We start from the raw sequence: 27659 nt of genomic DNA, 5'->3' as shown, positions 1-27659 counted from the left end.
AGAGGGTCAGGTCTGCACTTTGCCGTTATAGGGCGCAGACTGTGAGAGCCGCCAATAAGCGTAGGACTAAGAGTCCTAGGTATTGTCGCGGTCAGAGAGTATGGCTCTCCACTCGTAACCTTCCCCTTACGACAGCTTCTCGCAAGTTGACCCCGCGGTTCATTGGTCCGTTCCGTATTTCTCAGGTCGTTAATCCTGTCGCAGTGCGACTTCTTCTTCCGCGACATCTTCGTCGCGTCCACCCAGTCTTCCATGTCTCCTGTGTCAAGCCTTTTCTTCGCGCCCCTGTTCGTCTCCCCCCCCCCCCCGTCCTTGTTGAGGGCGCACCTATCTACAGGGTCCGGAAGATTATGGACATGCGTTCTCGGGGACGTGGTCACCAGTACTTAGTGGATTGGGAGGGGTACGGTCCTGAGGAGAGGAGTTGGGTTCCATCTCGGGACGTGCTGGACCGTTCGTTGATCGATGATTTCCTCCGTTGCCGCCAGGGTTCCTCCTCGAGTGCGCCAGGAGGCGCTCGGTGAGTGGGGGGGGTACTGTCATGTATTGTCATATATTGTCATGTCTTGTCCCTGTGCTTTCTCTTCTATTCGTTTCCCCCTGCTGGTCTTATTAGGTTTCTTTCCCTCTCTCTATCCCTCTCTCTCTCTATCGTTCCGTTCCTGCTCCCAGCTGTTCCTCATTCTCCTAACGACCTCGTTTACTCTTTCACACCTGTCCCCTATTTTGCCCTCTGATTAAGTCTCTATTTCTCTCTCTGTTTCTGCTTATGTCCTTGTCGGATCCTTGTTTGCTGTTTACTGTGTTCTTGTTCCGTCCTGTCGTGTTTTGCCTATCATCAGATGCTGCGTGTGAGCAGGTGTCTCTGTCAGCTACGGCCCGCGCCTACCCGAAGTGACCTGCAGTCGGTTGCCGCTTATCCTGCAATTCCCCTCTACTACTAGAGGATTTCTGTTATCCCCGTTTGGACATTTCCTGTAAAGGATTGAGGATTTTGTTATTTCTGTTTGGACTTAAATAAACTCAGTTTCTGTTAAGTCGCTTTTGGGTCCTCACTCACTTGCATAACACCAAGATTGAACTATTTGGCCTCAATGCCAAGCGCCACGTCTGGAGGAAATCTGGCACCATCACTGCCATGAAGCATGGTGGTGGCAGAATCATGCTGTGGGGATGCTTTTCAGAGGCAGGGACTGGGAGACTAGTCAGGATCGAGAGAAAGATGAATGGAGCAAAGTACAGAGAGATCCTTGATGAAAACCTGCTCCAGGGTGCTCAGGACCTCAGACTGGGGTGAAGGTTCACCTTCCAACAGGACAACAACCCTAAGCACACAGCCAAGACAACACAGGAGTGGCTTTGGGACAAGTCTCTGAATGTCATTGAGTGGCCCAGCCAGAGCCTGGACTTGAACCCAATCGAATCTTGAACCCATCCAATCTGACAGAGCTTGAGAGGATCTGCAGAGAAGAATGGGAGAAACTCCCCAAATACAGGTGTGCCAAGCTTGTAGCGTCATACCCAAGAAGACTCTAGGCTGTTATCACTGCCAAAGGTGCTTCAACAAAATACTGAGTAAAGGGTCTGAATACTTATGTAAATGTGATATTTCAATTTTTTTGCTTTGTCATTATGGGGTATGGGGGAAAAAACAATTTAATACATTTTAGAATAAGGCTGTAACGTAACAAAATGTGGAAAAAGTCAAGCGGTCTGAATACTTTCTGAATGCACTGTATGGAGAAATAATGACACTTACACAACCAATATCATACAGACGCAGCCTGGGTACCAGTCGGTTTAGATATTCCCCACCTTGTTCTTTGTGTCATATGCATGTTTGGCAGATGACAGAGTACAAGGAGTGGAATGTTATCAGAAATTGACTGGTAGCCAGGCTAATACAAACGCATATACTATAACACCAAAACCAACCAAATCAAGTCCTTACATATGGGCCATATTTAAAGACTTGATTTGTGTCATTTTGATATTACAGTATGTTCTGGACATGAGGTACCAATGTTAGTTTGGTCTGAAAACCAGTCCAAACCAGCTATGGAGATCCCCATTATGCTGCTGATATGACCCTCCAAAGGTCAAGGGGGAGTGGTGATTGACACTTCAGCAAATGTAGGCCTCTTATAACTTTAGTTGGAAAACATACTTACACACTTTTCCCAGCAGCTCTGGGAAGATGACCAAGACTGACACCTTTAGAGAGGCTAAATGTTATCCCTTTCTCGCAGCTGCATCTGTCCACATTCACACTAATGTAGACCTCAAGAGCAGCAACCAGCTGTTCAGTTCCATGAAACCCATCATGGTGAGCGGGTCTGTTGTTGAAAAAACAGAAATTCCCCGCAGGGTGAATAAACGCCAGTGTATGGTCTGCCACCAGGTTCCGAGAGCCCGGATTAAAGGGCATGAAGCTCTCACAGTATGGCTCAATTCAGAGTCCAATCTGGATTCCTGTTTGGATTAGTTTGAGTTACTTAGCTCTGCATGATTAAAAAATTACATGCAGAGGTGTCTATCATTTAACATGTAAAAAAAATATATTTAAAAAACAATTTAAAGTTTAAAAAGCTCTTTCAACATGGCTATCGCATACATTGTTTTTTTTGGTCCAATGAATGTGAATCAGTCATCTCCTGCCACCGGACCTGAGGCCGAAATCTGCAGGATCAAGTTCCTGCCCAGTCCTTGGGGTTATTGCAATCATATTTAATCTCCTTGGAGAGTGGAGTCATGAAAAGCTGCTTTCCCCACTGGCTTGAACCAGTCCAAACCAGGCAGACTTGACGTTTGGGTGTGGGTGCATAGCCAGGGGGCGAGAGGCGAGCAATTGAGAGAGCTGCTTGAAATGAAATATTTTTGAAGCTAGATGAACATCTAGTTTAGGGTGCTAAGGGGTAACAGGAGAAAGCTGGGCTATTTATCTAGTATCACACACACAGCGGCTCAAAGGTAGAGGGGATTACTCAACAGTCTGAGTGGTTCTGGTATTGGGAATAACATAGTTCCTCGCCAGAGTGGGATAGCGTTTGACTGAAGCCAGTTGACGATTGAATTGCCCATTGTCCTCTGCTTTTGCTGTGCCACCAAGAAAACACTTGAATGTTGGAAGTGAGGGTCTGTTTTCAGGACTCAAAGGCTGAGACATTCAGGACATTACTCTCCTCAAATTAACACTGACACAGACAGCACATTCACAACTTTGGAAATCTAATTTCCAGTCAATAACTTTATTAGTGCCAGAGGTTCATTTTACGTAATAGAAGTTCAGCTCAGGGTTATGCCTAAAACAAGAGGGACTGAAATAAATTTTACAGAACAGTGCATACTTCAGATAAGCCACAGTTGTGTATTCAATACTGGTATTAAAATCTAAAATCTGTCAGAATACACTGCGTGTAGAAAACATTAACACCTGCTCTTTCCATTACATATACTGACCAGGTGAAAGATATGATCCCTTATGGATGATACTTTTTAAATCCACTTCAATCAGTGTAGACGAAGGGAAGGAGACAGGTTAAAGAAGGATTTTTAAGTCTTGAGACTATTGAGACATGGATTGTGTATGTGCACCATTCAGAGGGTGAAAGGGGAAGACAAAATATTTGTGCCTTTGAAAGGGGTATGGTAGTAGGTGCCAAGGGCACCGGTATGTGTCAAGAACTGCAAAGCTGCTGGGTTTTCCACACTCAGTTTCCCATGTGTATCAAGGATGGTTCACCATCCAAGGGACATCTAGTCAACTTTATACAATTGTGAGCAAAAGGGAGGCATGAGAAGGAAACAGCAAGATAAATTGTGTTAATAGGGCATTGGACAACCACGAGCAGAACAGCATCAATGGGTCTGGAACTCTACTGGAGGGATGAGACACCATTCTTCCAAAATAAATCCCATTATTTGGCATTTTGTTGATGGTGGTAGAAAACACTGTCTCAGGTGCCGCTCCAGAATCTCACACAAGTGACTGAGACTGCCATGGCATATAGTTTACGGTTTTCATTCTCATCAAACCATTTAGTGACCACTCATGCCCTGTGGGTGGATGCATTGTCATCCTATGGGGGCATAGCCATGGTAGTCAAAATGATGGCCTACCCAGCATTTTTACACATGACGTTAATTGCTTAATTCAATTCAGGAAACCAAACCTATGCGGAAGCACCTTCTTTCAATATACTTTGTATTCCTAATTTACTCAAGCACTTCCATTATTTTGTCAGTTACCTGTATACACTTTCACACAACAACCTCCAGTAAAACATGAACAGTCAAGAGATGCCACATATTGTGCAAAACAAACAATCAAATCAAAATAAATCTTCAAGAGCTTTTAATCATACATAGAAATGTAGTTCAACAGTACCATTCATTTAGAATGTTCTAGCAGTATACATAGTGTAAAGAGCATTGTTGTTTTCTGACGAGGAATATCCACAGAGATGATAGAAGCTTCTAGAACTACATGAGAGCGAGAGACAGAAACGAGTACATGACTACATACATTTTAACACCTCAAATAGGCAACATTTATCTGTGGTTTATGTACCAGTGTCCATCTTCCTTGTTGTAGTTTTTTTGACGAGCAGTGTGGCATTAAAATTCTTTCAGGGGAAAAAAAAACAAAAACATATTTGCGCTAGCTCCCGCTGATCATCTGGGATACAATACATCTGACTTAAGCGATTCTTACTGGGATGCAACTGCTCAAGTTGCTTTTAAACATGGGGGGGGGGGGGGGCACATTAATGCAGTTGAAATGTTGTGGTATTGTAGACATGGAAGGGATCCAACACACCCTGCCCACAAACACCACTACAGGCGTTGTTACCATACGTGTTGGTTATCAGCGCCACAATAACAATTCCAATCGGGGACAGTTCTAAGCAAAAAAACAAATGTACAAGACAAGGTGAATAGATATGGGCCTACAAATCCCAGAAGCACTGTTAAAGTCAATCAATTCCTCATAGAACGTCCTGTGTTGCTTCAGGTCTTCTGCCAGCTCATAGAAACTAGCTCTGTGGGGCTTCAACTCCCAGGTTGTCGAAGTAACGCAGCATGAAATAGCACACATTTTAAGGCTGGGAGGGGGGATGCGCTGCATGCTGCGACATAGCTGCCGGAGAGGACATGGACTGGACCATCGGCTGGGCCGGCGGGGGGAGTGGGTGCAGAGGCTGCGCCCCTGAGTGTGTATTAGGGGAGGGCGGTGGTGTCGGACGTTTGAACTTGTCGGGGCTGTTGCTTCTTCTCGGGGAGGGCCTCTGTTTTGAAGAAAAGAGGGAAGACAGCTGGATGAGAAACATTCTCAGTTAAGTCAATTCTCTTTCAAAATATCCCCTTCTCAAAAGCTTGTACCAAAAAACTTAAATAAAAACGCAGTCTCAAATAGCCACCTATCCCTTTTAAAAGCTGGGCAACGGAACCCATATCAAACATCAAAACCTGGTTAAAATATACGCTGTGTCTAAATGAATTGTCAACAAAGTAACCATGAAATGTATACGAGGTTCAATGATTGATTTGTTACATTAAATAATTTAGTAATGACTCAATAAACATGTTTAAAAAAAAAAAAATCGGCAGTAAGAAACTGCTAGAGAATTGCTAGCTAACTTGTAAGGACAAAAAGATTTAACTTCAGGAGTACAGACCCCAAGTGGCTAAAGTAAGAATTGCTGAAAATGTACAGTCAAGAGAATAAGGGAAAGGGGGATACTTAGTCAGCTGTACAACTGAACGCCTTCAACTGAAATGCGTTTTCCGCATTTAACCCAACCCCTCAATCTAATAATTATTCTGTCAAGGGAAAGTTTTCTATTTAATAAAAAAAAAAAACGCTTACTAAGACAAAAGAAACGTGACAGTGTATCAACTGATACATTTAAAAAAAAGAAAAATGTAAACTCTGTTTATTAAGTTTTACACACACACACGACAACGCAATATAAATAATACTCACACACAAGTCAAAGCAATATAAATAATACTCAACTAGAAAAAAGAAGAAAAAAAGCTTTAAAGATACCATACTTTAGACAAGTTAAACATACCAGGCAGAAGGCTACAGAGGTTAAAGGACAATCTATAGTACAGGGACAGAGCAAACACCTCACCATTGTTCCTGTAAACAGTCAAGGGATAAGGGTGGAGAAATGCAACCACTCACAGAGTCATGGCCACAGACCGACCATCCACTGGACAATGCTTTAAAATAAAAAAATAAAATGATTATTCATGTAGGCGTGAACAAAGTGTAAAAATAACTGGGAAAAACAAGCTCACACTTCAGTCTCTGCCCGAGCAAGATGAACAAGGCATCTGCGGATCACAATCAATAAGCACATGGACCTTAATGCCCCCCAGCAAAAACACAGAGAGAGACTCCTCCAACCCTTAAGTCACAAGCTTATTTTAGTATTAATTGGAATGCCATCAGAGGATGGACTGTTTAAAGTAAGACCGGAATGGAGCCCAAGCCTCATTAAACAGTTTGGGGTTCCCATGTGAATTTAATTGGATTTTTCTAGTTTCAGAGAGCGCAACACATCCCTCACCCAATATTTATAAGATGGGGGAGCTGCCATCTTCCAGTTCTGTAGTATTAGCCGTCTAGCTAAAAGAGTTGTATAAGCAACAGTGTCCGACTGGATTCTTGATAGGGGGGTACCCATGGGCAGTACTCCAAAAAGGGCTGTAAGGGGAGACGGATCTATAAGTGTCATATATAGAGAAACATTTAAATATTAATTCCCAGAAACCTGACAGTTTATGACAGCCCCAAAACATATGCAACAGTGTGGCTGGTTCCACTTTACATCTGACACAGGTTGGATCAAAATCAGAGAATATTCTTCCAAGTTTGGCCCCTGACCAGTGGATACGGTGAACCACCTTGAATTGAATGAGGCTGTGTCTAGTGCTAAAAGAGGACGAGTGCACCCTGTGCAGCACAGATTCCCAGGCGTCTTCCCCAAGTTCCTCCCCCAAATCCTTTTCCCATCGAGTCTTTAAAGGCACCAAAGAAGGGTTCTGTAAGTCATGAATGATTGCATATACATCTGAAATTGCACCCCTAGGAAGCTTGTTCAGCTCCAAGATGCTCTCTATAGCTGTATTCGCAGGCCTATTGGGAAATCCAGGTGTGTTAGCCCTGACAAAGTTTCTAGTCTGGAGATAGCGGAAAAAGTGGGATTGGGGGAGATTGAACTTTTCCTGCAGCTGAGAAAAAGAGGCAAATGTATCAAAGAATAATTGGGCTAGCGAAGAGAGGCCTAGTGAGTGCCAAATGCCAAAAGCCCCATCATTCAAAGATGGAGGAAATAAAATGTTCTGATTGATTGGGCCTGATAGAGAACAGCCTCGGAGGTTAAAGGCTAAACGGAACTGATTCCAAATTTTAAGAGACTGCTTTACAATTGGGTTGACACACCATTTGCCTAGGGACACTGGGAGAGACGAGCACAGCAGAGGAAAGTGCTGCAGGTTTACACGATTCAGACTCCATCTGGACCCAGAGTGGTCTAGGGCCAGTAGGATCAGTCTGCAGCCAGTACAGAACGGCTCTGAAATTTGCAGCCCAGTAGTATGTCTGAAAATTTGGCAGAGCTAAACCCCCCAATGACCTAGGCTTCTGTAAATGTTTCCTACCAATCCGTGGTACCTTGCCATTCCAAATAAAATGCATGAATGTTTGATCCAGTGAAATAAAAAGATTTTGGAATAAAAATAGGTAAACATTGAAATAAATATAAATATTTGGGCAACACATTCCTTCCAATAAGAGAAAGGGGTAGCGAATTCCAAAAAGTAAAAGATAGATTGAAACAATCTGCTAGAGCAACAAAGTTTTCCTGAAACAAATTTGAATATTTCCTTGTCACCTTTACTCCCAAGTAAGTGAATTGATCCAGGACAATCCTAAACTGAGAACTTGTAAAAGAGCACTTTAAAGCAGCCTTGTTTACCGGAAAAGGCTCACTCTTGCCTAGATTTAGCTTGTACCCTGAGATTGATCCAATCTTTTTAAGAACAGATAGGGCACGTGGCAATGAGGTATCGGGGTTGGAGATAAACAAAAGGAGGTTGTCAGCATATAGCGAGACTTTCTGCCCCGAGCCCGCCCCGATTATGCCTTGAATGGCATCATTAGAGCGTAGTGCAATGGCGAGAGGCTCGATTGCCAAAGCAAACAACAAGGGGGAGAGTGGGCAACCCTGTCTGGATCCGCAGTGCAAGGGAAAATAGTCAGAGGACAAGTTATTAGTCCGTACCAAAGCCATGGGGGAAAAATAAATAATCTTTATCCACGCAATGAATTTGGGGCCAAAGCCAAATCTATAAAGGGCAGCTGTTAGGTAATCCCACTCAACGCGGTCAAACACCTTTTCGGCATCAAGTGAGACCACCACCTCCGGGTCCTCCGACGCTGGGGAGTACAGTATTATCATAAGGCGCCCAATATTGAAAAATAAATGCCTATTTCTCACAAAGCCAGTCTGGTCAGAGTGTATTACTTGGTGCAGCAAGCCTTCCATACGGATGGCTAAAAGCTTAACTAGGATTTTGTAATCACAGTTTAAAAGCGAGATTGGGCGATAGGATCCACATTCCAGGGGGTCTTTGTTTTTCTTTAGTAGTAATGAAATTGAAGCCTGATAAAGACTAGGCAGTAGCTTTGAAGTATTGAGGCACTCTGCAAATAGTCGAGACAAGAATGGGCAAAGCAGACCAGAAAACGTCCTGTAAAATTCGGTTGGAAAAACGTCCGGACCCGGTGATTTACCACTTTTCATTGCGGACACTGCTGTTGCAATCTCCTCAAGCGTAAATTCTTCTTCTAGATAGTCATGGGAGTCTGTATCAATTGAAGGCATATTCAAGCCATTAAAGAAGGAGTCAATCAGCAAGGGGTCTTGAGGGGATTCAGAGGTGTATAGCGCAGAGTAAAATTGTTTAAATTGATCATTGATCTCTTTATGTATAACTGTGGTGGCACCAGATAGGGTCCTTATTTGTGGGATTAAACGTGAGGCCTCAGATTTACGGATCTGATGCGCAAGGAGTTTACTGGCCTTGTCGCCTTGTTCATAGACTTTGTATCGAGCTCGCAAGAGTAACTGTTCAGCTTGCCTGGTAGAAAGCTCATCAAATTCAGATTGGAGTAGTTGGCGCTCTTTATGCAGATCAGAGGAAGGATCCGTAGCATACTTCTCATCCAGTGTGGCTATGGACTCGCTCAGGTCCCGAAGTCGCTGGGAGCGAACTCTGTTTTGGTTGGCTGTATAAGAAATCATTTGGCCACGTAGGTATGCTTTGAGAGACTCCCATATGGTAGAGCAGGACATACCTGGTGTTGAATTTGTTTCTAGGAATAAGGTGATTTCAGAAGAGATGAAATTGACAAACTCCTTAACTGAGAGTAAAATGGGGTTGAGACGCCATTGATAACACATAGGAGGTCGCTGGGGAAACTAGTTCAAGCACTAATGGTGAATGGTCAGAGATAACAATAACAATAATATAACAATAACAATAATGTCCTACCTGACAGGTCGCTCCTACCAGGTGGCGTGGCGAGAATCTGTCTCCTCACCACGCGCTCTCACCACTGGTGTCCCCCAGGGCTCTGTCCTAGGCCCTCTCCTATTCTCGCTATACACCAAGTCACTTGGCTCTGTCATAACCTCACATGGTCTCTCCTATCATTGCTATGCAGACGACACACAATTAATCTTCTCCTTTCCCCCTTCTGATGACCAGGTGGCGAATCGCATCTCTGCATGTCTGGCAGACATATCAGTGTGGATGACGGATCACCACCTCAAGCTGAACTTCGGCAAGACGGAGCTGCTCTTCCTCCCGGGGAAGGACTGCCCGTTCCATGATCTCACCATCACGGTTGACAACTCCATTGTGTCCTCCTCCCAGAGCGCTAAGAACCTTGGCGTGATCCTGGACAACACCCTGTCGTTCTCAACTAACGTCAAGGCGGTGGCCCGTTCCTGTAGGTTCATGCTCTACAACATCCGCAGAGTACGACCCTGCCTCACACAGGAAGCGGCGCAGGTCCTAATCCAGGCACTTGTCATCTCCCGTCTGGATTACTGCAACTCGCTGTTGGCTGGGCTCCATGCCTGTGCCATTAAACCCCTACAACTCATCCAGAACGCCGCAGCCCGTCTGGTGTTCAACCTTCCCAAGTTCTCTCACGTCACCCCGCTCCTCCGCTCTCTCCACTGGCTTCCAGTTGAAGCTCGCATCCGCTACAAGACCATGGTGCTTGCCTACGGAGCTGTGAGGGGAACGGCACCTCAGTACCTCCAGGCTCTGATCAGGCCCTACACCCAAACAAGGGCACTGCGTTCATCCACCTCTGGCCTGCTCGCCTCCCTACCACTGAGGAAGTACAGTTCCCGCTCAGCCCAGTCAAAACTGTTCGCTGCTCTGGCCCCCCCAATGGTGGAACAAACTCCCTCACGACGCCAGGACAGCGGAGTCAATCACCACCTTCCGGAGACACCTGAAACCCCACCTCTTTAAGGAATACCTAGGATAGGATAAGTAATCCTTCTCACCCCCCCCCCTTTAAGATTTAGATGCACTATTGTAAAGTGACTGTTCTACTGGATGTCATAAGGTGAATGCACCAATTTGTAAGTCGCTCTGGATAAGAGCGTCTGCTAAACGACTTAAATGTAAATGTAACAATACTCTCGTAAGTTCACCTCCGAAGGTTAGGCAGAAGTTTTTTGTCCAAAAAGAAGTAATCAATACGGGAGTGTGTTTGATGAACATGAGAATAAAAGGAATGTCTATCTGGAGGATGTAGGAAACGCCAGGCCTCAAACATAGCATATTTCTGAAGAAAGGATTGAATAAGTAGGGCACATTTAGATGGGCCTGTATTTGTTTGTGAGGACTTGTCAAGAACTGGGGACATTTTACAGTTGAAATCCCCCCCCCTAAAATCAACAAATGAGAATCTAAATTGGGAATAGTAGACAGAAAGGAAGAAATGAAGCTTGTATCATCCCAATTGGGAGCATAAACACTAGCCAAAACAAGAGGGGTAGAAAACAGTTCACCGGTTACTATGACGTATCGTCCCTTAGGATCAACAATAACCTCAGAAGCTACAAAGGGAGTAGCTTTATCAACCAGAATAGCAGCACCTCTTGATTTACTATGAAAGTTTGAGTGGAACACTTGACCAACCCAGTCCTTAAGCATCCTAAAATGCTCACCAGTCCTCAAGTGAGTCTCTTGTAGAAATGCAATATTTGCATTCAAACCCTTTAAGTGTGTCAACACCCTCTTACGCTTCACCGGGTTGTTAACCCCTTTGGTATTCCAAGAAATGTACTTTACCATATTATTTCGGCCCCTCTGGGCATTCCCGTTATTCAACCCTGTCATTAGAGCATAGAATGGAAAAGCAATGAGCGCCCAAAACCCCCAGAATAACTTGTCTCAGAGTAATAATGTACGGTGGTAAATGTTTGGAAAAAGTACAGAAAAGAAAACAGATAAACAAAACTTCGACAGAATGACAACATTAGAACTGAACAATTCAACCTGCTCCCCCACCCCCTCCCCCCATCCCAGACAATACCACCCCAAACGAGGTACAAGCCTAAATAGAACATGTTCTCTTCGCACAGTATGTCTGAGAGTGTGGTCTTAAACCTAAACCCACAGTCCCGCTCTTTAAAGTCACGTTTCGTTAGTGGATCAAGCAGCAAAAATAAAAGATTTGTATGTATTTTTTCAAATAAAAAAAAGGCGAATCCCTTGTGCAAACGGAATGACAAAAGCACCACTTGTAGATGTATATAATTGTATTCCCAGTCTTATAACAGGCATTGAGAGGGAAAATAAATAAAATGTATAAAGGCTCTCAGCCAAAAATCTAATTTAAAGTAAGGAAATCATAGTAAGACAATCAAAAATAATAGTAATCTAGTTGAAGCTGAGACAGCTTACAACCAATACCAAAAACTACGTGTGCGCAACGTCGAACGTTTGCTGGGCATAAATGACGGTCAAAACTTAAATTAAAGTGAGGCCCCAAAAACCGTGTAGCCTCGGGAGACATTTACTGTTAACTGGGTCAATGCAAACAGATGCAGTAAACAAATAACCAAAAATATTTTGAGTCACCGAGACAATGTGTAAACAAACTAAATAGGTGAGCGAGATAAGGCACGCACACTAGACGATCAAAACATTAGATCACCTCAAATAAGCCTGAATAGTTTCACCAACTATACAAGACTAGCCTGTTATGCCTAAGCATAATTGTACCACAAGTGGGTTACTTACTAACCACAGTACGCAAGCAACAGTTGCTGAACTGTGAGCATATTCAAGACTTCTTGATGTGACGTTGAATGTGAGCCATAGCCTCATCCGGAGATTCAAATGTGTAGTCTTTACCCTCGTGAGATATCCATAAACGGGCCGGGAGTCCATCGCAGTCCATACTTCACACTTGGATGGTCCCGAAGTACTCGTTTGGCCTGTCCGAAATCTGCGCGCTGCCTGGAAACAGTGGGGGAGTAGTCATGGTAGATGGAAAAGCTCTGTCCTTGAAAGCTCAGAGTGGTATTGCGGGCTCGTCGGAGGATCTCCATCTTCTCATGAAAAAAGTGCACTCGAAGAATTGTCACGGGGCCTCTCCCCATCCCGGGGCTTTGGGCGCAGCGACCAGTGGGCTCGATCAATCAGGGGCTTTTCATCTAATGCAAGAACATCCTTCAGCAGCCCCGAAACGAAATCCGTGGCGCGATGCATTTCGGCGGACTCTGGGACCGATACAAGTCTCAGATTGCGGCGAGAGAATCCCTCTAGACTCACGCAGCTTTCCTTCACCTTTTTCAAATCCGCAGCTAGGCGTTTAACTTCAGCCTCCAGGGATGTAGTTAAATCGGAGACATTAGTAGCGGAGGCCTCCAGTGCCGCAATCGTTGTAGTGTGTGACGCAGTTGTTGTTTTGAGTATTGTGATTGCTGGCACAGTCTCGTTCCGCAGGATGGTTAAATCTGCTTTTAAAGTATCAGAAACCTCCTGTATTCTGGCCTCAATCGTAGCAACCACCTGTGTTTTCATTTCAACTATCTCCGAGCGTAGTAGCTTGATGGCCTCGAGAATGTTCATTTCAGCGCCGCCAGGCCAAGCCGCGTCCCCGGTTAAAGTGTGCGTCCCCGGGCCCTCAGACTCAGGAGAGGGCGGCGTTGAGAGCGGGTCTTGTAGGCCGGGTTCTCAAAGTCATGCTTTTGGCCTTATGCTTGGTCGACATGCTGACATTCGGAAGCAAAGTAGTCTTGTTTTTTACGGAAAGGGATCACCAAATTAATATTTGAAAATAAATACGGTTCTGCTGCAGAATTCACATAAACTTTAAGAATACCACGGGAGCAAACGGAAAACACGTCAATCGCACATAGCGTCCCCTACCATCCCCCAACTGATACATTTTTTAAAAATTTCCTTCACTGTGTTATTAAAATGCTAGACGGGAATGCTGGAATTAGACAATTAACTATGCAAATGAGCAAAAGCTGTGTGTTAAGGAAATAGCAGCCAGTCTCTAATAAGCGCCTGTTGTGTTCAGTGATTTAAAACAAATAAACTCCCGGGCTATTAATTGAAGATTTACAGTATTTGAAATCGAAAACCATCAAATACTTTTCCTGTAAACAGTAACCCTCTTGTGAGCATTGGCAAGTCAAACAAATTCAAAGTGCTGGCGAATAGCTGGTGAACAGACTCTGGCTTTGATGAGTGTCCGGGTGGCTGGCCTGAAGCTCCCAGTCACCACCACTTAGTGCTAATGAGCTCTAGGGTCTTCGTAATGACGGCTGCCACCCAGAAACTAACACACTTCAGAGGCACACGCTGACATAGTGCTCCATGGATGAGTACTCAGTGTTACCATGGAAACACTCAGGGAAAAAATAAGAGCGCTTGTTCCTTTTCCTATGGGAGATCGCAAGGAAACCGAAAACTAATTTCAGTCGGAGAAAAGAACTCTTCAGTTCAGAGTAATCTGACTGAGCTGAAACCAGTTTCAACCTCAGGGTGTTCCTGGTACCCAATGAGAGGAGGGTAAACTCCTGTGTCTCCTTCCAGCAGCCAGTCAGACACATGGAAACAACGTTGGTTAACCTGTCTCCCTCCATAACCACAGGGAATGGCTTCACTCTACAGAGACAATGTTGACATTGAGCCGGGAGGAGTCAGCAGCAGAAAGTCACTGATGTAATCACAAGATGTTCTACTCAGTCTCTGACTCAGAATGTTTGTATATTTTAGTGTCCATTTGCAATGAATTATCCATATTGCTCTAGACTGCTCCCAGGTCTGTCTGTGCAGCAATGGAACAAATGACATAGTGACCTGCATAGGGAAGGGAAGTGCGAGGGAACAGAACATCCTAAAGCCTGTGGTAATGAGAGAGATGGAACAGCAGACACACACAGGTCCTTCTGGCACTGGGAGAGGACCTGCAGAGTTTAACACAGGTACTGGAAGGACACTTAAAGACAGGCAGGGAGGTCCCACAAGATTGTTACCAATGGTATGGGAAAAGGTCATCTTTGGGCATATAGGCTATGGAACTGAAATATACTACACGGAATAGAAATATAAAAACGCAACATGCAAAGTGTTGGTCCCATTTTTCATGAGCTGAAATAAAATAGTAGAAATGTTCCATACTCACAAAAAGCTTGTCTTACATTTTGTGCACAAATGTGTTTACATCCTGATTAGTGAGCATTTTTTCCTTTTATCAATATAATCCATCCACCTGACAGACAGGTGTGTCATATCAAGAAGCTGATTAAAACAGCATGATCATTACACAGGTGCACCTTGTGCTGGGGACAATAAAAGGCCACTCTAAAATGTGCAGTTTCGTCACACAACACAATGCCTCAAATTGAGGGCGTGTGCAATTGGCATGCTGACTACAGGAACGTCCACCAGAGCTGTTGCCAGAGAACATAATGTTAATTTCTCTACCATAAGCCACCTCCATACTTTCAGAGAATTTGGCGGTACTTCCAACCGGGCTCACAACCGCAGACCACTTTTATGGCGTTGTGTGGACGAGCAGTTTGCTAAACTGTGGGGTTATGGTATGGGCAGGCGTATGCTGCGAACACAATTTAATTTTATCGATACCATGAGATCCTGAGGCCCAGTGTTTAAAAGTATCTGTGACCAACAGGTGTATATCTATATTCCCCGTCATGTGAAATCCATAGATTAGGGCTTAATTTATTTATTTAAATTGACCGATTTCCTTATATTAACTGTAAATCAATGCAATTGTTGCAATTATATTTTTGTTCAGTATAGATCAAGAGCATTCCACCTTATCAATGGACTTGAGAGTGTCTACATTGTCCACCATAGGTGTATTAAATAGGTTTGACAATACAAGCACAACGATGCTAGTTGGGCAAAATTCTATATGCCGATCGATTAGACCGGATTTGATTCATATAGTGGAATACCATACAGGCTAGTTATGTCAAATGACTGACACAAGTCCATTGCTGGTCTTGATAGGTGCAGAGCAGACTTACCGCTACGGCGTGGGAGGCACTTCCATGGACATGCAGGGCGGGGGCGTTGAAGTGAGCAATGGCAGCTCTGGACAGGGTGGCCGGGGGAGTGAACCCAACTGTGTGACTGCCGTACGACAGACCTAGAGGAGAGAAAACGCTATTGAGTTTGCAATGTGTTTTACAGGGCATTCGGAAAGTATTCAGACCCCTTGACTTTTTCCACATTTTGTACAGCCTTAGCTACACATGATTTCCTTCAACTCCATCTGATAACATAAACCAACAGTTGCTTAGGTGTGATGAATACGGAGCCTGTGTGTTGCAGGTAGGGCTGGGCGATATATTGTGAATACCGGTATGGATGTTTACGATACCATCTACAACAATGTTGATACAGTGCTAAATTAAATGAAAAGTTATACAAATTGGGACTACTTCACTATCAGTTGTCCCAGTTTGGTTGAGTAGACAACCACCAGAAAAATAAAAAGGCAAATAAAATCACTGGTTTCCATTCTAGGGTCAAGCACTAATCATAAAACATATTTCGAACTTGTATTATTCAGAAATATAAAATTGCATAAACATGTAAAAATATTTTGACATGATATTTTGGCTTTATCACCCAGCTCTAGTTTTAGGATCGCTCAAAGGAACTTGCTGCTGGCAAAGGACGTCACCGAAACAGACCAATGTCTCCTTCAATTGGTATTAACTTTGGAAACGGTCAAGAAATGTCTGTCATTTTCAGGGAAAACAATGTGGTTAGGGATATACAGTGCATTCGGAAAGTATTCAAACCCCTAGACTTTTTTCACATTTTGTTAAGTTACAGCCTTATTCTAAAATGGATTAAATCATTTTTTAAAAACTCAATCTACACACAATACCACATAATGACAAAGCAAAAATAGATAGTTTTAAATAAATTATTTAAAAAATGTCAAACTGAAATATCACATTTACATAAGTATTCAGACCATTTACTCAGTACTTTGTTGAAGCACCTTTGGCAGCGATTACAGCTTTGAGTCTTCTTGGGTATGATACAGGTGTGCCAAGCTCGTAGCACCTGGGGAGTTTCTACCATTCGTCTCTGCAGATCCTATTAAGCTCTATCAGGTTGGATGGGGAGCTTCGCTACACAGCTATTTTCAGGTCTCTCCAGAGATGTTCGATTGGGTTCAAGTCCAGGCTCTGGCTGGGCCACTCAAGGACATTCAGAGGCTTGTCCCGAAGCCACTCCTGCATTGTGTGCTTAGGGTGGTTGTCCTGTTGAAAGGCGAACCTTCACCCCAGTCTGGAGCAGGTTTTCAACAAGGATCCATCTGTACTTTGCTCCGTTCATCTTTCCCTCAATCGTGACTAATCCCCCAGTCCCTGCCTCTGAAAAACATCCCCACAGCATGATGCTGCCACCACCATGCTTCAGGATGGGGATGGTGCCAGGTTTCCTCAAGACGTAACACTTGGCATTCAGGCCAAAGGGTTCGATCTTGGTTTCATCAGACCAGAAAATCTTGTTTCACATGTTCCGAGAGTCCTTTAGGTGCCTTTTGGCAAACTCAAAGCAGGCTGTCATGTGCCTTTAACGGATGAGTGGCTTCTGTCTGGCCACTCTACCAAAAAGGCCTGATTGGTATAGAGTGCTGCAGATATGGTTGTCCTTCTGGAAGTTTATCCTATCTGTCAGAGTAACCATCGGTTTCTTGGTCACTTCTCTGGCCAAGGCCCCCCCCCGAATGCTCAGTTTGGACAGGCAGCCAGCTCTAGGAAGAGTTTTGGTGGTTCCAAACATCTTCCATTTAAGACTGAAGGAGGCAACTGTGTTCTTGGGGACCTTCAATGCTGCAGGAAATTTTTAGTACCCTTTCCCAGATCTGTTCCTTGACACAATCTCGTCTCGGCACTCGGACAATTCCTTCGACCTCATTGCTTGGTTTTTGTTCTGACATGCTGTCAACTGTGGGACCTTATATAGACAGGTGTGTGCCTTTCCAAATAATTTCCAATCAATTGAAGTTACCACAGGTGGACTCCAATCAAGTCGAAGAAGCGTCTCAAGGATGATCAATGGAAACAGGATGCACCTGAACTTAATTTCAAGTCTCATAGCAAAGAGCCTGAATACCTATCTAAATAAGTTCCGAATACATTTGTAAAAAATCTACAAACTTGTTTTCACTTTGTCATTATAGGGTATTGTGTATAGATTGATGATAATTATTTAATTTGACTTGTTTTTTGTCCATTTTGGAATAAGGCTGTAACCTAACCTAACAAAATGTGGAAAAAGTGAAGGGGTCTGAATACTTTCCAAAAGCATTTAATTTCAGGGGATAAGTCATGCGCTGCCTGAATCTGTTTACAATTGAACTTAAGAATACATTTAATATTTTGATAGACCTGTTGACCCGACGTTCAAAACAAGCAGAGACCTTGCAACCGAGACAGGACTTGTACCAAGGGGACCTTAAATTCACCCAATTGTCAGTAAGGACCTATCAACCTGTAACAGAGCGTTCCAGAGACACAGCTAGATACAATGTTACTTAATAATTAACGGAATACATCTATTCATATTACAATACAATATACAACGGTGCTCTTTTTGTATGTGGACCTTTCTCTTCCTTCATCCAGTGGCATAATAGATACTCGTAAAACAGAGTTTAGTGGTTATGAGGTGTTGGACATGGGCCATGGACTTCCTGTAACTATACCCTACCAGGTGATATGGGTCGGCTGGAGCTGGGGGAAGGAGTGTATGGGATGGGACTGGACACTGTCCGTGCTCGCAGGCCTTGTGCTGACATCTCATTGAAGTACCTGAAGGGTAAAAAGACCATAGTTTAGACAATTAACTTCTGTCTCTAAATATCACTCCCATTTCCCTGAGCAATGATTTGCTGTCTGAAACAGAAAGGAAGTGAGAGTGTGGGGTGGGGTTGCTTATTGGATGGTTGGTTATGCATGGCTGACAGTGGAACAAAGACTAAACATTGGTTGGAGATGGTGAAGTTGGACCAGAGGGTTTTGTGGGTTGTCGTTTCATGTCTACCTCTCGTCGTCCATCTCCAGACTAGACTCGCTCTCAGACAGCTGTCTACACAGGGCTTCGCGGCGCTCCATCTCTCTCTGCAGCTTCCTCTGCAGACGGATGTTCTCCTCACGCATGTGCCGCTCCTCCTCAATGTACTGGGCCCGCTTCTCTGTGTCTGGGAGGGGACGGACAAATAAAGTTTCATCAAAAACCAATGCAACATCATTACACAACAACGAGTCATTACACAACAATGAATTTTTCTGAGAGAGCAAAGATGCAACAGTATTTTCCAAAAGTGCTCGTCTATGCTCTTTATTGCTGTAGTACAGCAGCTATTGCACCTAAATATAATAGGTCAAGTCTGGTCTCTAACAGAGGTTTCTGGTATTGAAGTCCATGATTTCATCAGCTTGTTAGTATTTTGGTCCAAGAGCTTTAGACAGAATAGATTGATATGACAGCTCCCTCTGGTGGCCAAATATTTAAACAGAGCATCCTTCTGCTGAACTCATCTCCCTAGGCCAGTGTTCCCCAACAGCACACATTTGTTGTTGTTGCCTGATGATTAGTTGAATCAGGTGTGCTTGCCTACGGCTAAAACAAAATGTGTACTGTTGAGGATACACAAGGACTGGAGTTGGGAAAACACTGCCCTAAGCCAGGGGTATGCAAATAGTTTCAGCCACAGGCCGATATTTGTCCGAGCGAATGGTCGGGGTGCCAGAACACAATTATAATAATCTGTACATGGAAACTTTACCACAACTAAGCCCAAAAATAGATTGTATTTCATACATTGTTTACATTGCGACAAGATCACTCGCTGGCCAGTTTTGGCCTGTTGCTGACCCCTGTCCTAAGCCAACAGGTTGCCTCCCACAATGTAAACAATGTTCCATGCCGTTGGCCTAGGTCTAGGATTTCTGAGACTCTGGCTGAACTGGACCAGTCAACTACTAAAATAGAGTTAGGTTTCACTGAGAAAGTTAAGGATATTTGAGAAGAAATGACAGATCTGCGCAGAGATAATATTGGGGGCTTGAAAAAGAGCTTGATTATGGTCTACTTGGAACCTGCCGTTGGAAATGTGAGTGCGTGTTCGGTCTGAGGGTGAAACTGCGTGTCCACATTGGTTTGAGTGATAATATTACCATTGTTCCCAAATTGAACATGCACCTGTAAAGAGGAGCACTATACCGTGACCCACTACCACTGTTGTTCTAAGATCACATGGTAAAGCAACTCCACCGCCAAGACGCGGGCAGTAAAGGAGCATCATGTCAAACTGGAAGACTGGCCAATAGTTTCTACCATCAGGCTGCTGAATAGTCACCAGTCGCTGCTCCAACCACTACTCCCCTTATGGACATGTTCCCCCCCACCCAACAGACTTTTACTCTGCCCCCACCCCAACGACATTCATCACCGGTTCAGTTGTTAATGTTTTATTTCACTTGGTCCCCACACCCCCTCAATGGTCATGCTGCTCTCCTACGGCCATTCCCCCCACCCCCTCAAGTCTACTCTGCCTCCATCCCAATGGATATATATTTATTCATCATGGTTACAGTTATGTATATAGTGCTATTTCTATTGTTGTTTTTTTATGACCATTTTCATTATTTTATTTAACTTAGACCTGCATGTTGGCACTTAAGATTTTTACTGTACCCTGCAATCACACCTGCAACCATGTCCATGTGACTATTAAACACTCAGAATCTGAAAGGAACACATTAGTTAAAATAACTCACAGTAAATCTACAGCAAAGCCATATGAAAGCCTCCTTGAGCATCAACATTTTTCCGAATTGTGGCAAAGACTACTGCATCTAGTTTTATGGGTTCTACATAACCAGGTCACGTCATGGTAAATTCACTGTTGACCATTGGCCTTTGAAACTCACGTTGCAGCTCGGTGGTACGGAGGCTCTTCTTCAGCCTCTCCACTTCGTCCTTCAGGAAGCGGATATGCAGCATCATGTTCTCCGGAGAGTCAATCTCCATGGAAACATCCCTGGGGGAGGGAGGAGCAGACACAGGCTGGTCCAACTTCTCCTGGAGGATTCTGTCAAAGACAAGTGAGCTCCAATGAATCAACACAGGGAAAAGTCAACCTTTTACCATTGTATAGGTTATTCCTACAGTCCTAATAAAAGAGAATCAATAGAGAGCATACAACAGTGTGAAGGTTCATTTAGTTTACTTTCAACCATTCCCAGACTCCAGCACCTAGGTTTTTCTAGATCTAAACATACTACTCCTAAAGATTATACCTTTTCTCTGCCTCCAATTTGTCCATGCGCTTCCACAGTCTATTGACAAGAGCCTCTTGTTCTTGCTCCAATGTGTTTTCGAGGTCAATCTTCTCACGCCTTAGCTGGAAACAAAGGGAACACAGCAAAGAGATATTCAGCTTGAAAACATCTTACCTTCCACAAAGAAATACGCACCCACACACAGAATTCTACACTCCATCATGATAATGCACATGCCCTTAAGTGGGAGTGCCGACATTATGTCCTCAGGAGAGACTCAGCTGCACCAAGACAATGGCTGTCTCTGAAATCTGTCTTGCCTACCACTTACTAAAACTGTATACTGTGTACTAATGGTACTACATACTATTTAGAACGTACTGATAAGTAAAATTGAATGCAGTAAGCAAAAAATATTAACATACTAAGCTCATCCATACTGAGAACATGTCATCTAATGTGCAATTACGTTGATTCACACTATTTGTTCATTTTGGTACAGCGCGTCACCATATCTGATTAACAACTGTTGTTAAATACAGTGGAAAAAAATCATAATCTACTATACTGAACAAAAATATAAACGCAACACGTAGTGTTGGTCCCATAATTCATGAGCTGAGATAATATGTTCCATGGGCACAAACATTTGATCTCTCTCAAATGTTGTTTACAACTCTGTTAGTGAGCATTTCTCCTTTGCCAGGATAATCCACCCACTTGACAGGTTTGCCATATCCAGAAGCAGATTAAACAGCATGATCATTACACAGGTACACCTTGTACTGGGGACAATAAAAGCCCACAGATGTCTCAAGCTGAGGGAGCGTGCAACTTGCATGCTGGCTGCAGGTATGTCCACCAGAGCGGTTGCCAGAATATAATGTTAATTTCTCAACCAAAAGCCAACTCTAACTTTATTTTAGAGAATTTAGCAGTATGTCCACAACCGCAGACTGTGCAATTGTAACTACGCCAGCACAGGACCGCCACATCCGGCTTCTTCACCTGCAGAATCATCGGAGACCAACCACCCAGACAGCTGATGAAAATGAGGAGTATTTCTGTCTGTAATAAAGCCCTTTTGTGAGGAAAACGTATTCCGATTGCCCGGCCTGGCTCCCCAGTGGGTGGGCCCAGCTCCCAAGGCCTACCCTTGGCTGTGCCCCTGCCCAGACACGTGAAATCAATAGATTATGGCCAAATACATTTATTTCAACTGACTGATTTCTTTATCTGAAATGTAACTTTGTGGAATTTGTGAAATTGTTGCACATTGGGTTTATATTTTTGTTTAGCATAGTCTCAACATTATTGGTCTATTTACATTTCTTTGAAGTTCTCTCTCAAAGATCTGACCCCTTTTCCCCTTACATTTTCACCTAAAATGTCAAACCCAAACCTGTAGCTCAGGACCTGAAGCAAGGATATGCATATTAATGATACCATTTGAAAGGAAACACTGAAGTTTGTGGAAATGTGAAATTAATGTAGGAGAATAACACATACTGTTCAAAATGTTGCATCAAGTCTGCCCAAATGTGCCGAAAGGATACATTTTCAAGTACACAACTATATAGAACATATATAGAGAAGACAGCAGGGGTTAGAGACCCAGCAGGGGTTCAAGCTGTAGAACACAGTTCTTACATTTGAGTATAAAAATTGATTGTATCAAACAAAACTATTGTACATCTTTATATCTGGGACACTAAGGATGACAAATAAAAGCAAGATTAGTGAATGTAAGTATATTATTTACCTTCAGATGTGAATGTATCAAACCAGTTGCGTGATAAAAGTTTTGTTGTTCTTCACTCAAACAATATCATGGGGGGGGGGGGTGACGACGACCGAACCCGTAGAGGTTAACTTAGCTAGATAGCTAGATATCTAGCTACCTATTAATTTAGCAAAGCAAATGCACAACTGCAGAGCATTTAGCGCATTTTAGACAATTAACTTAATAGTGATAAGGCGTCTAGCTGGCAAACATTTAGTTGTGAATTCCATACTGTAACTAGATCACATGTGAGTGACTGGGTCTCGTAGTTTTGTGCTGGCTAAACAAACACCACCTCACCACCTGTAAGTTACAAAATTATGTGATGGGTGAAATGAAGAACGAGAAGTTCTTTATCTCCCAATGTAAAGGTATTTACTTAAAAAGTAGCAACAAATATTCACATTTAGCTTCTTCCAAAATCAAGCTCTGCTTGATTTGTGTGTTTAATATTTGTTTTGTGCGTACAGAAAACTGTAGCAATTTTGAGTTACTTGTATAACTTTGAGCTGGGATGTCTGTCCTGAAATAGTTTAGGTCAGAGACTATAACATTCAGTTCGCATTCTCTATAGGATTTTACATGTACTTGTTACCATTGCTAACCTTTGGATTACGAGGGCTCAGTTGGGTTTGAAAATAGCACCCCTTGTGTTCAGTGCCAGTATTGGCACAAGGTCGGTATGAAGGTATGACAATCTGGATACTGCCCAAGCCGACTATTTAGAATGCAAGTATGGGTATTCAGACACTGTCAATGTCATTTCACATAGTGTCATTGTGTCACTGTACCTGCTCCAAGGTGAGCTGCTTTGATATAGTGTCATTCTCCATTTTTTTTATCTTCTTCATGAGTTTGTTGACCTGGAACTCCTGCTCCTGCTCCAAGTGCTGTTCCAACTCAGCCTTCTCATGTTGTAACTGTGGGAGCAGAAATCAATGTGACTAATAGAAACTAATGAAAAGATTTGCATTAAAGCACTGTGGTTAGATGTTGATAGATCTTTTTTATAGAGAGGGTAATAGGTTGGTGCTGCTTGTCTCAAATTATGGAGATCTGGAGAAGAATGTGTTGTGAAATGGCGGCGGTGCAGCTAGATATTGCCAAAAGCAACCAAAGTAACCACATTTGGCCATCTACCAATAAAAAGGGTGTGGCTCATAGCTTGTTAAAAATTAGACAATTGTGACTAATACCTAGCACTGACTAATCATCAGATCAAAATAAAACATAGGACAATTGAGAAAGAGGGGGTTGAGCCATTTTAGTTGCATTCTAGAGTTCATTTTGACAATCTAACCTCACGTTCCTCTGTTCTCGGGGCAGACGGTTATAGAAACACCACAACAGACTGGAGTTGTGCAGCCAACATTCTCAGAGATGATCAACAGCTTCAGGCCACATCAAGTGTTAACATTCTCTTATATTAGCCTAAAGACGCTCTGGTATTTAACTGCTATGCATACCATCTTACTGACAAGAGCTAAGAGTTTTGTTTGAACATAAACATAATTTATGAAGCCTCACAACAGTTTAGAAATGGGCAGCCCCACAGAGACCTGTGTCTGGAGGTGGATACAGGACATCTAGGGTATAGGTGGCCCACTCCTTATAGTAGTAGTAGCCTATACCACTGAAAATACTAATACTATTAACCACTTACTGTTGAAGCCTGGGGTGTGGTGGAACAGGGTTTCCAGTACAAATTCACAATAGCGTTGTTCTAGCCTGGTGCCTTAGAATACATTTTACAAGAAAAAGTATGTCAGACATGTCTCCATGTTTACAGAAGTGGCTCCTTACCACAGACATGACTACGACAACTACCATTTTATAGCGACACTTGGGGGGGGGGGGGGGGTGAAGGAGGGTCTGTCGACACTAAAGAATAGGAGCAGAAGTAGGTCTGTTTCATGTTAGGGAACAGGACCAATAACAATAGCCGCCAGACTGTTTGACCTTTAACAAGGGTCTGGTAAAATACGAGTGGTCCAGTGAGATTCATTCTTCTTCTCACATCAAACCATTAGTCAGTACTACAGAAGGTCAATAGCTCATATTTGCCACAGGGCCACATGTGGGTCAATTGCAAGAGAGACCAAATAACCTAACCAAGGAATAGGAGGAGTCAGTCAAGAGTAATTTAGAGTCGCAATGAAGTCGGTTAATAAAATACTTAAGGCAAGAACCATTACTGCTGTTATGCGCTCCACCCCAAACACAAATCCTTCCATTTTCACTCTGCGACAAATACTTGGCATAAGTGCCTCAGAGCCAGTTCTCTTTCGGCTGTCACTTACTTGCATGAGTTTTCTTGACAGTTCATTTGTGAGAAATTCCTCCTCTTTCTCATAGTTGACAGCGAGGGTCTCCTTCTCCTTCTGCAGGGCCTGGATCTTCTTGAACAGGGTGTTGCTGATGAACTCCTCCTCCTGCTCAGCCCTGGCTTGCTGCAGTCACAGAGAAAGGTAACATTTACAGAAAAGAAGAGTGCAGCATTCACAGCAAGATGGCTCACAGAATAAAACATGCCTTAATTGTGTTAAGAGATTTTTGGAATGGGTAAGAATGGCACCATAAGAAGTTATTTGTCATTGCCAATCTAATGTCAACCTTTACCACACTGCTAGGCAGAGCTCACAGCTGTCTGTGCTAAAATATGGTATTCCTATTGTTAAAGACTTTTAATTGACTGCAGTAGCATCTGTGCAAAAACAAGGAATAACACAGTGCAGGTTTGCTGCATTGAAGGTCTGTGTCAGCTGGAGAGGAAGCAGTTAGTCAGTCCACCACCCCCCCCCCCCCACCCCAATGACTCAAGCAGTAGCCCATTGCAGTAACTGAAGGAGTGAGAAACGAGCTATTTTTTGTTTTACTGTCAATAGTCATAGCGACGAAATAAGAGACAAAAGGGGGTGGTGGGGGCGCAAAACAGGGGAACAATGAGAAAGAAAATCAAAACCATGCTAGTCATACCGATGCATTGGACAGACAGAGTAGGTGATGATGAACTAGGCTACGTAGCTACTGTATGTCATGATTTATTATAAATTCAACAGTTGAGTCAAGGGTTAGCTGTAAAGTTAAGCACAAAAACAACGGAAACGCCAAGTCTCAGCAAAGGATTCAGTGAATAAAAAAAAAGAAATGGTTAACTAACGTTTGATAAACGTCAACTTCTTGGTCACCACTAACTGTTCAAATTGATCGATTGGTGTTAGCAAATTAGCGAACTAGCTAGCAACACCAAAACATAACGGGCTAGCTAACATTTAGGTTAGCTAGTTAACCATCTAGCTACGCTAGCTCGCTAAGCTAACTAATGCTAACTTCTTAACATGGCTAGTTACGTCCGTTGCCTTTATTTCGCTACCAGTTAGTTAACATTAGTTTGTTAACCTAGTTGCAATTTCGTACGTTTAACGTACATGTCTAGATGCATTTTTTAATGTAGCTAATGTCAGCTAGCTAGCTAGGATAATCAACAACAAAAAAAACAAGTTACTCACAATGGTGACGCTGGCTTTACGCAGGTCCCTATTCTCCTCCTGTAGCGCCTTGCACTTGAGTTTGAACGTCTCTAGCTCAATTTTAAGAACTTTGTTCTCTTGTTGTAGTGAGGCTAGTCTGTTCGTTAACTCCTCTAATCGAAACTGTGAAATGACTACTCCCGGCTTGCTAGAATTTGAGGCTGAGGATGACATCAGGGTAACCGAGCTACTCCCTGCTCCGTCGGTGTCGCTCTCGCTTGCACTGTCCGCCATGGCTGTGTGCGACAATGTGGAGGAGACGGGAGCTGCAGTGTTTGTAGTGCATCAGCCTACGAACATTCGGTGTGGTGTGACCAAAGACTGAACATGGAGCAAGATGTTTTACCGGATGTATAAATCTGAAGCATCCGTATGGTATTTCCACTCCCCACCAAATATGGCGAGGAGATGAAGCCCAGTAGCTGGCAGTGAGCGAGATGGAACTGGATTCTGCTGCTGATTTTCTCATCGAACAAAAGCCCGATTTCAATACAGTTTCTGTTCGAAAAACGAAAATATGTTTTTAATTGCAAGGAGTGCAAGGGCGAATTTAGTTACTGCACACGCGCACTTCAAAGAGAAAGTCGTTCGTTTCCGGAAATATGCAAATACATGCTAGAACGCACCAATAGGATTTCGCTAATTTGCTCGTCCTTGGCTCTACCCACGTACTTGTTTGTGCTATGCGTAATTTGCTCCCATCGAAAACGACACGGATTAACTATCTGGTTAGTTATATCTTTGGTGTGACCTTGCTCTGGGTTTCAACCAAACGCGTGTTAAAATAGCGTCACCATGTGGAGATAGCTCTGTGGGAAAAAAACGCGCTTGTTTGAAATGGAAAAGCGTTGTGGTAGATATTGATAAAGAACATCATCAAGACAAAGCAGCTGCCTTTTACAGGTGGGATGCAAGCGCTTCATCCCGAGGGATTCATGTTGATTGTAACGGAGATTGTGACAGCTGATTAAATTGCGTCCCTTGACAAGGCAAGAAGAAGATGTATGTCAGGAGAAGTGCAGTATTATCATGAGAAGAGTTATACTTCGAGTAGGAAGGAGGAATGGAGGGGAGAAGAGAGGCATAGGGTCTAAGAGAGAGGGGCAGAGGGTGAGCTTGAATCGGTTAAAAAATGGCTGAAAATAAGGAGATGGTTTGTTAAAGAAGAATGGTAGAAAGTGTAAACAGAGTGAGTTGAAGACTGGATCAATTAAAGTGAATGCGGGAAAGGTATCGGAGGTGGTAGGTAGTGGGGAAGTTCTTGGGAGTCCGAGGCTTGCACCGAGGGTCGGGATAAACATGAGTTTGTGACCGGAGGGGGGGAGTTTTTGGAAAAAGTCGACCCTTGCCTTTTGGCTGATCCATTTGCGGTTTCAGGGTAGGTGAAAACAGAGGTGGGTGCTGTGGAATCGGTGAGGGTAACTAGAAGTGATCTTGTGA

At 43.4% G+C, this 27659-nt stretch overlaps 1 protein-coding gene across 1 annotated transcript; it reads right to left on the bottom strand.

Moving 5' to 3' along the window:
* Positions 1-4337: 4337 nt before the first annotated feature.
* On the bottom strand, positions 4338-26538 carry LOC124041197 (coiled-coil domain-containing protein 6-like). Its single transcript, XM_046358477.1, has 9 exons — positions 26199-26538; positions 24990-25139; positions 23481-23609; positions 20925-21028; positions 20556-20716; positions 18664-18820; positions 18331-18431; positions 15621-15742; positions 4338-5288 (listed from the first exon to the last, which is right to left on the bottom strand). Exons 1-9 carry the CDS (start codon positions 26451-26453, stop codon positions 5100-5102), a joined length of 1368 nt encoding a protein of 455 aa, XP_046214433.1. The 5' UTR covers positions 26454-26538; the 3' UTR covers positions 4338-5099.
* Between the last annotated feature and the right edge of the window lie 1121 nt (positions 26539-27659).

Source organism: Oncorhynchus gorbuscha, linkage group LG08, assembly GCF_021184085.1.
Source record: "Oncorhynchus gorbuscha isolate QuinsamMale2020 ecotype Even-year linkage group LG08, OgorEven_v1.0, whole genome shotgun sequence".
Classification (NCBI taxonomy): Eukaryota; Metazoa; Chordata; class Actinopteri; order Salmoniformes; family Salmonidae; genus Oncorhynchus; species Oncorhynchus gorbuscha.
The sequence above is the reverse complement of the archived record's forward strand: the minus strand, read 5'-3'. Positions and strand labels throughout refer to the sequence as shown.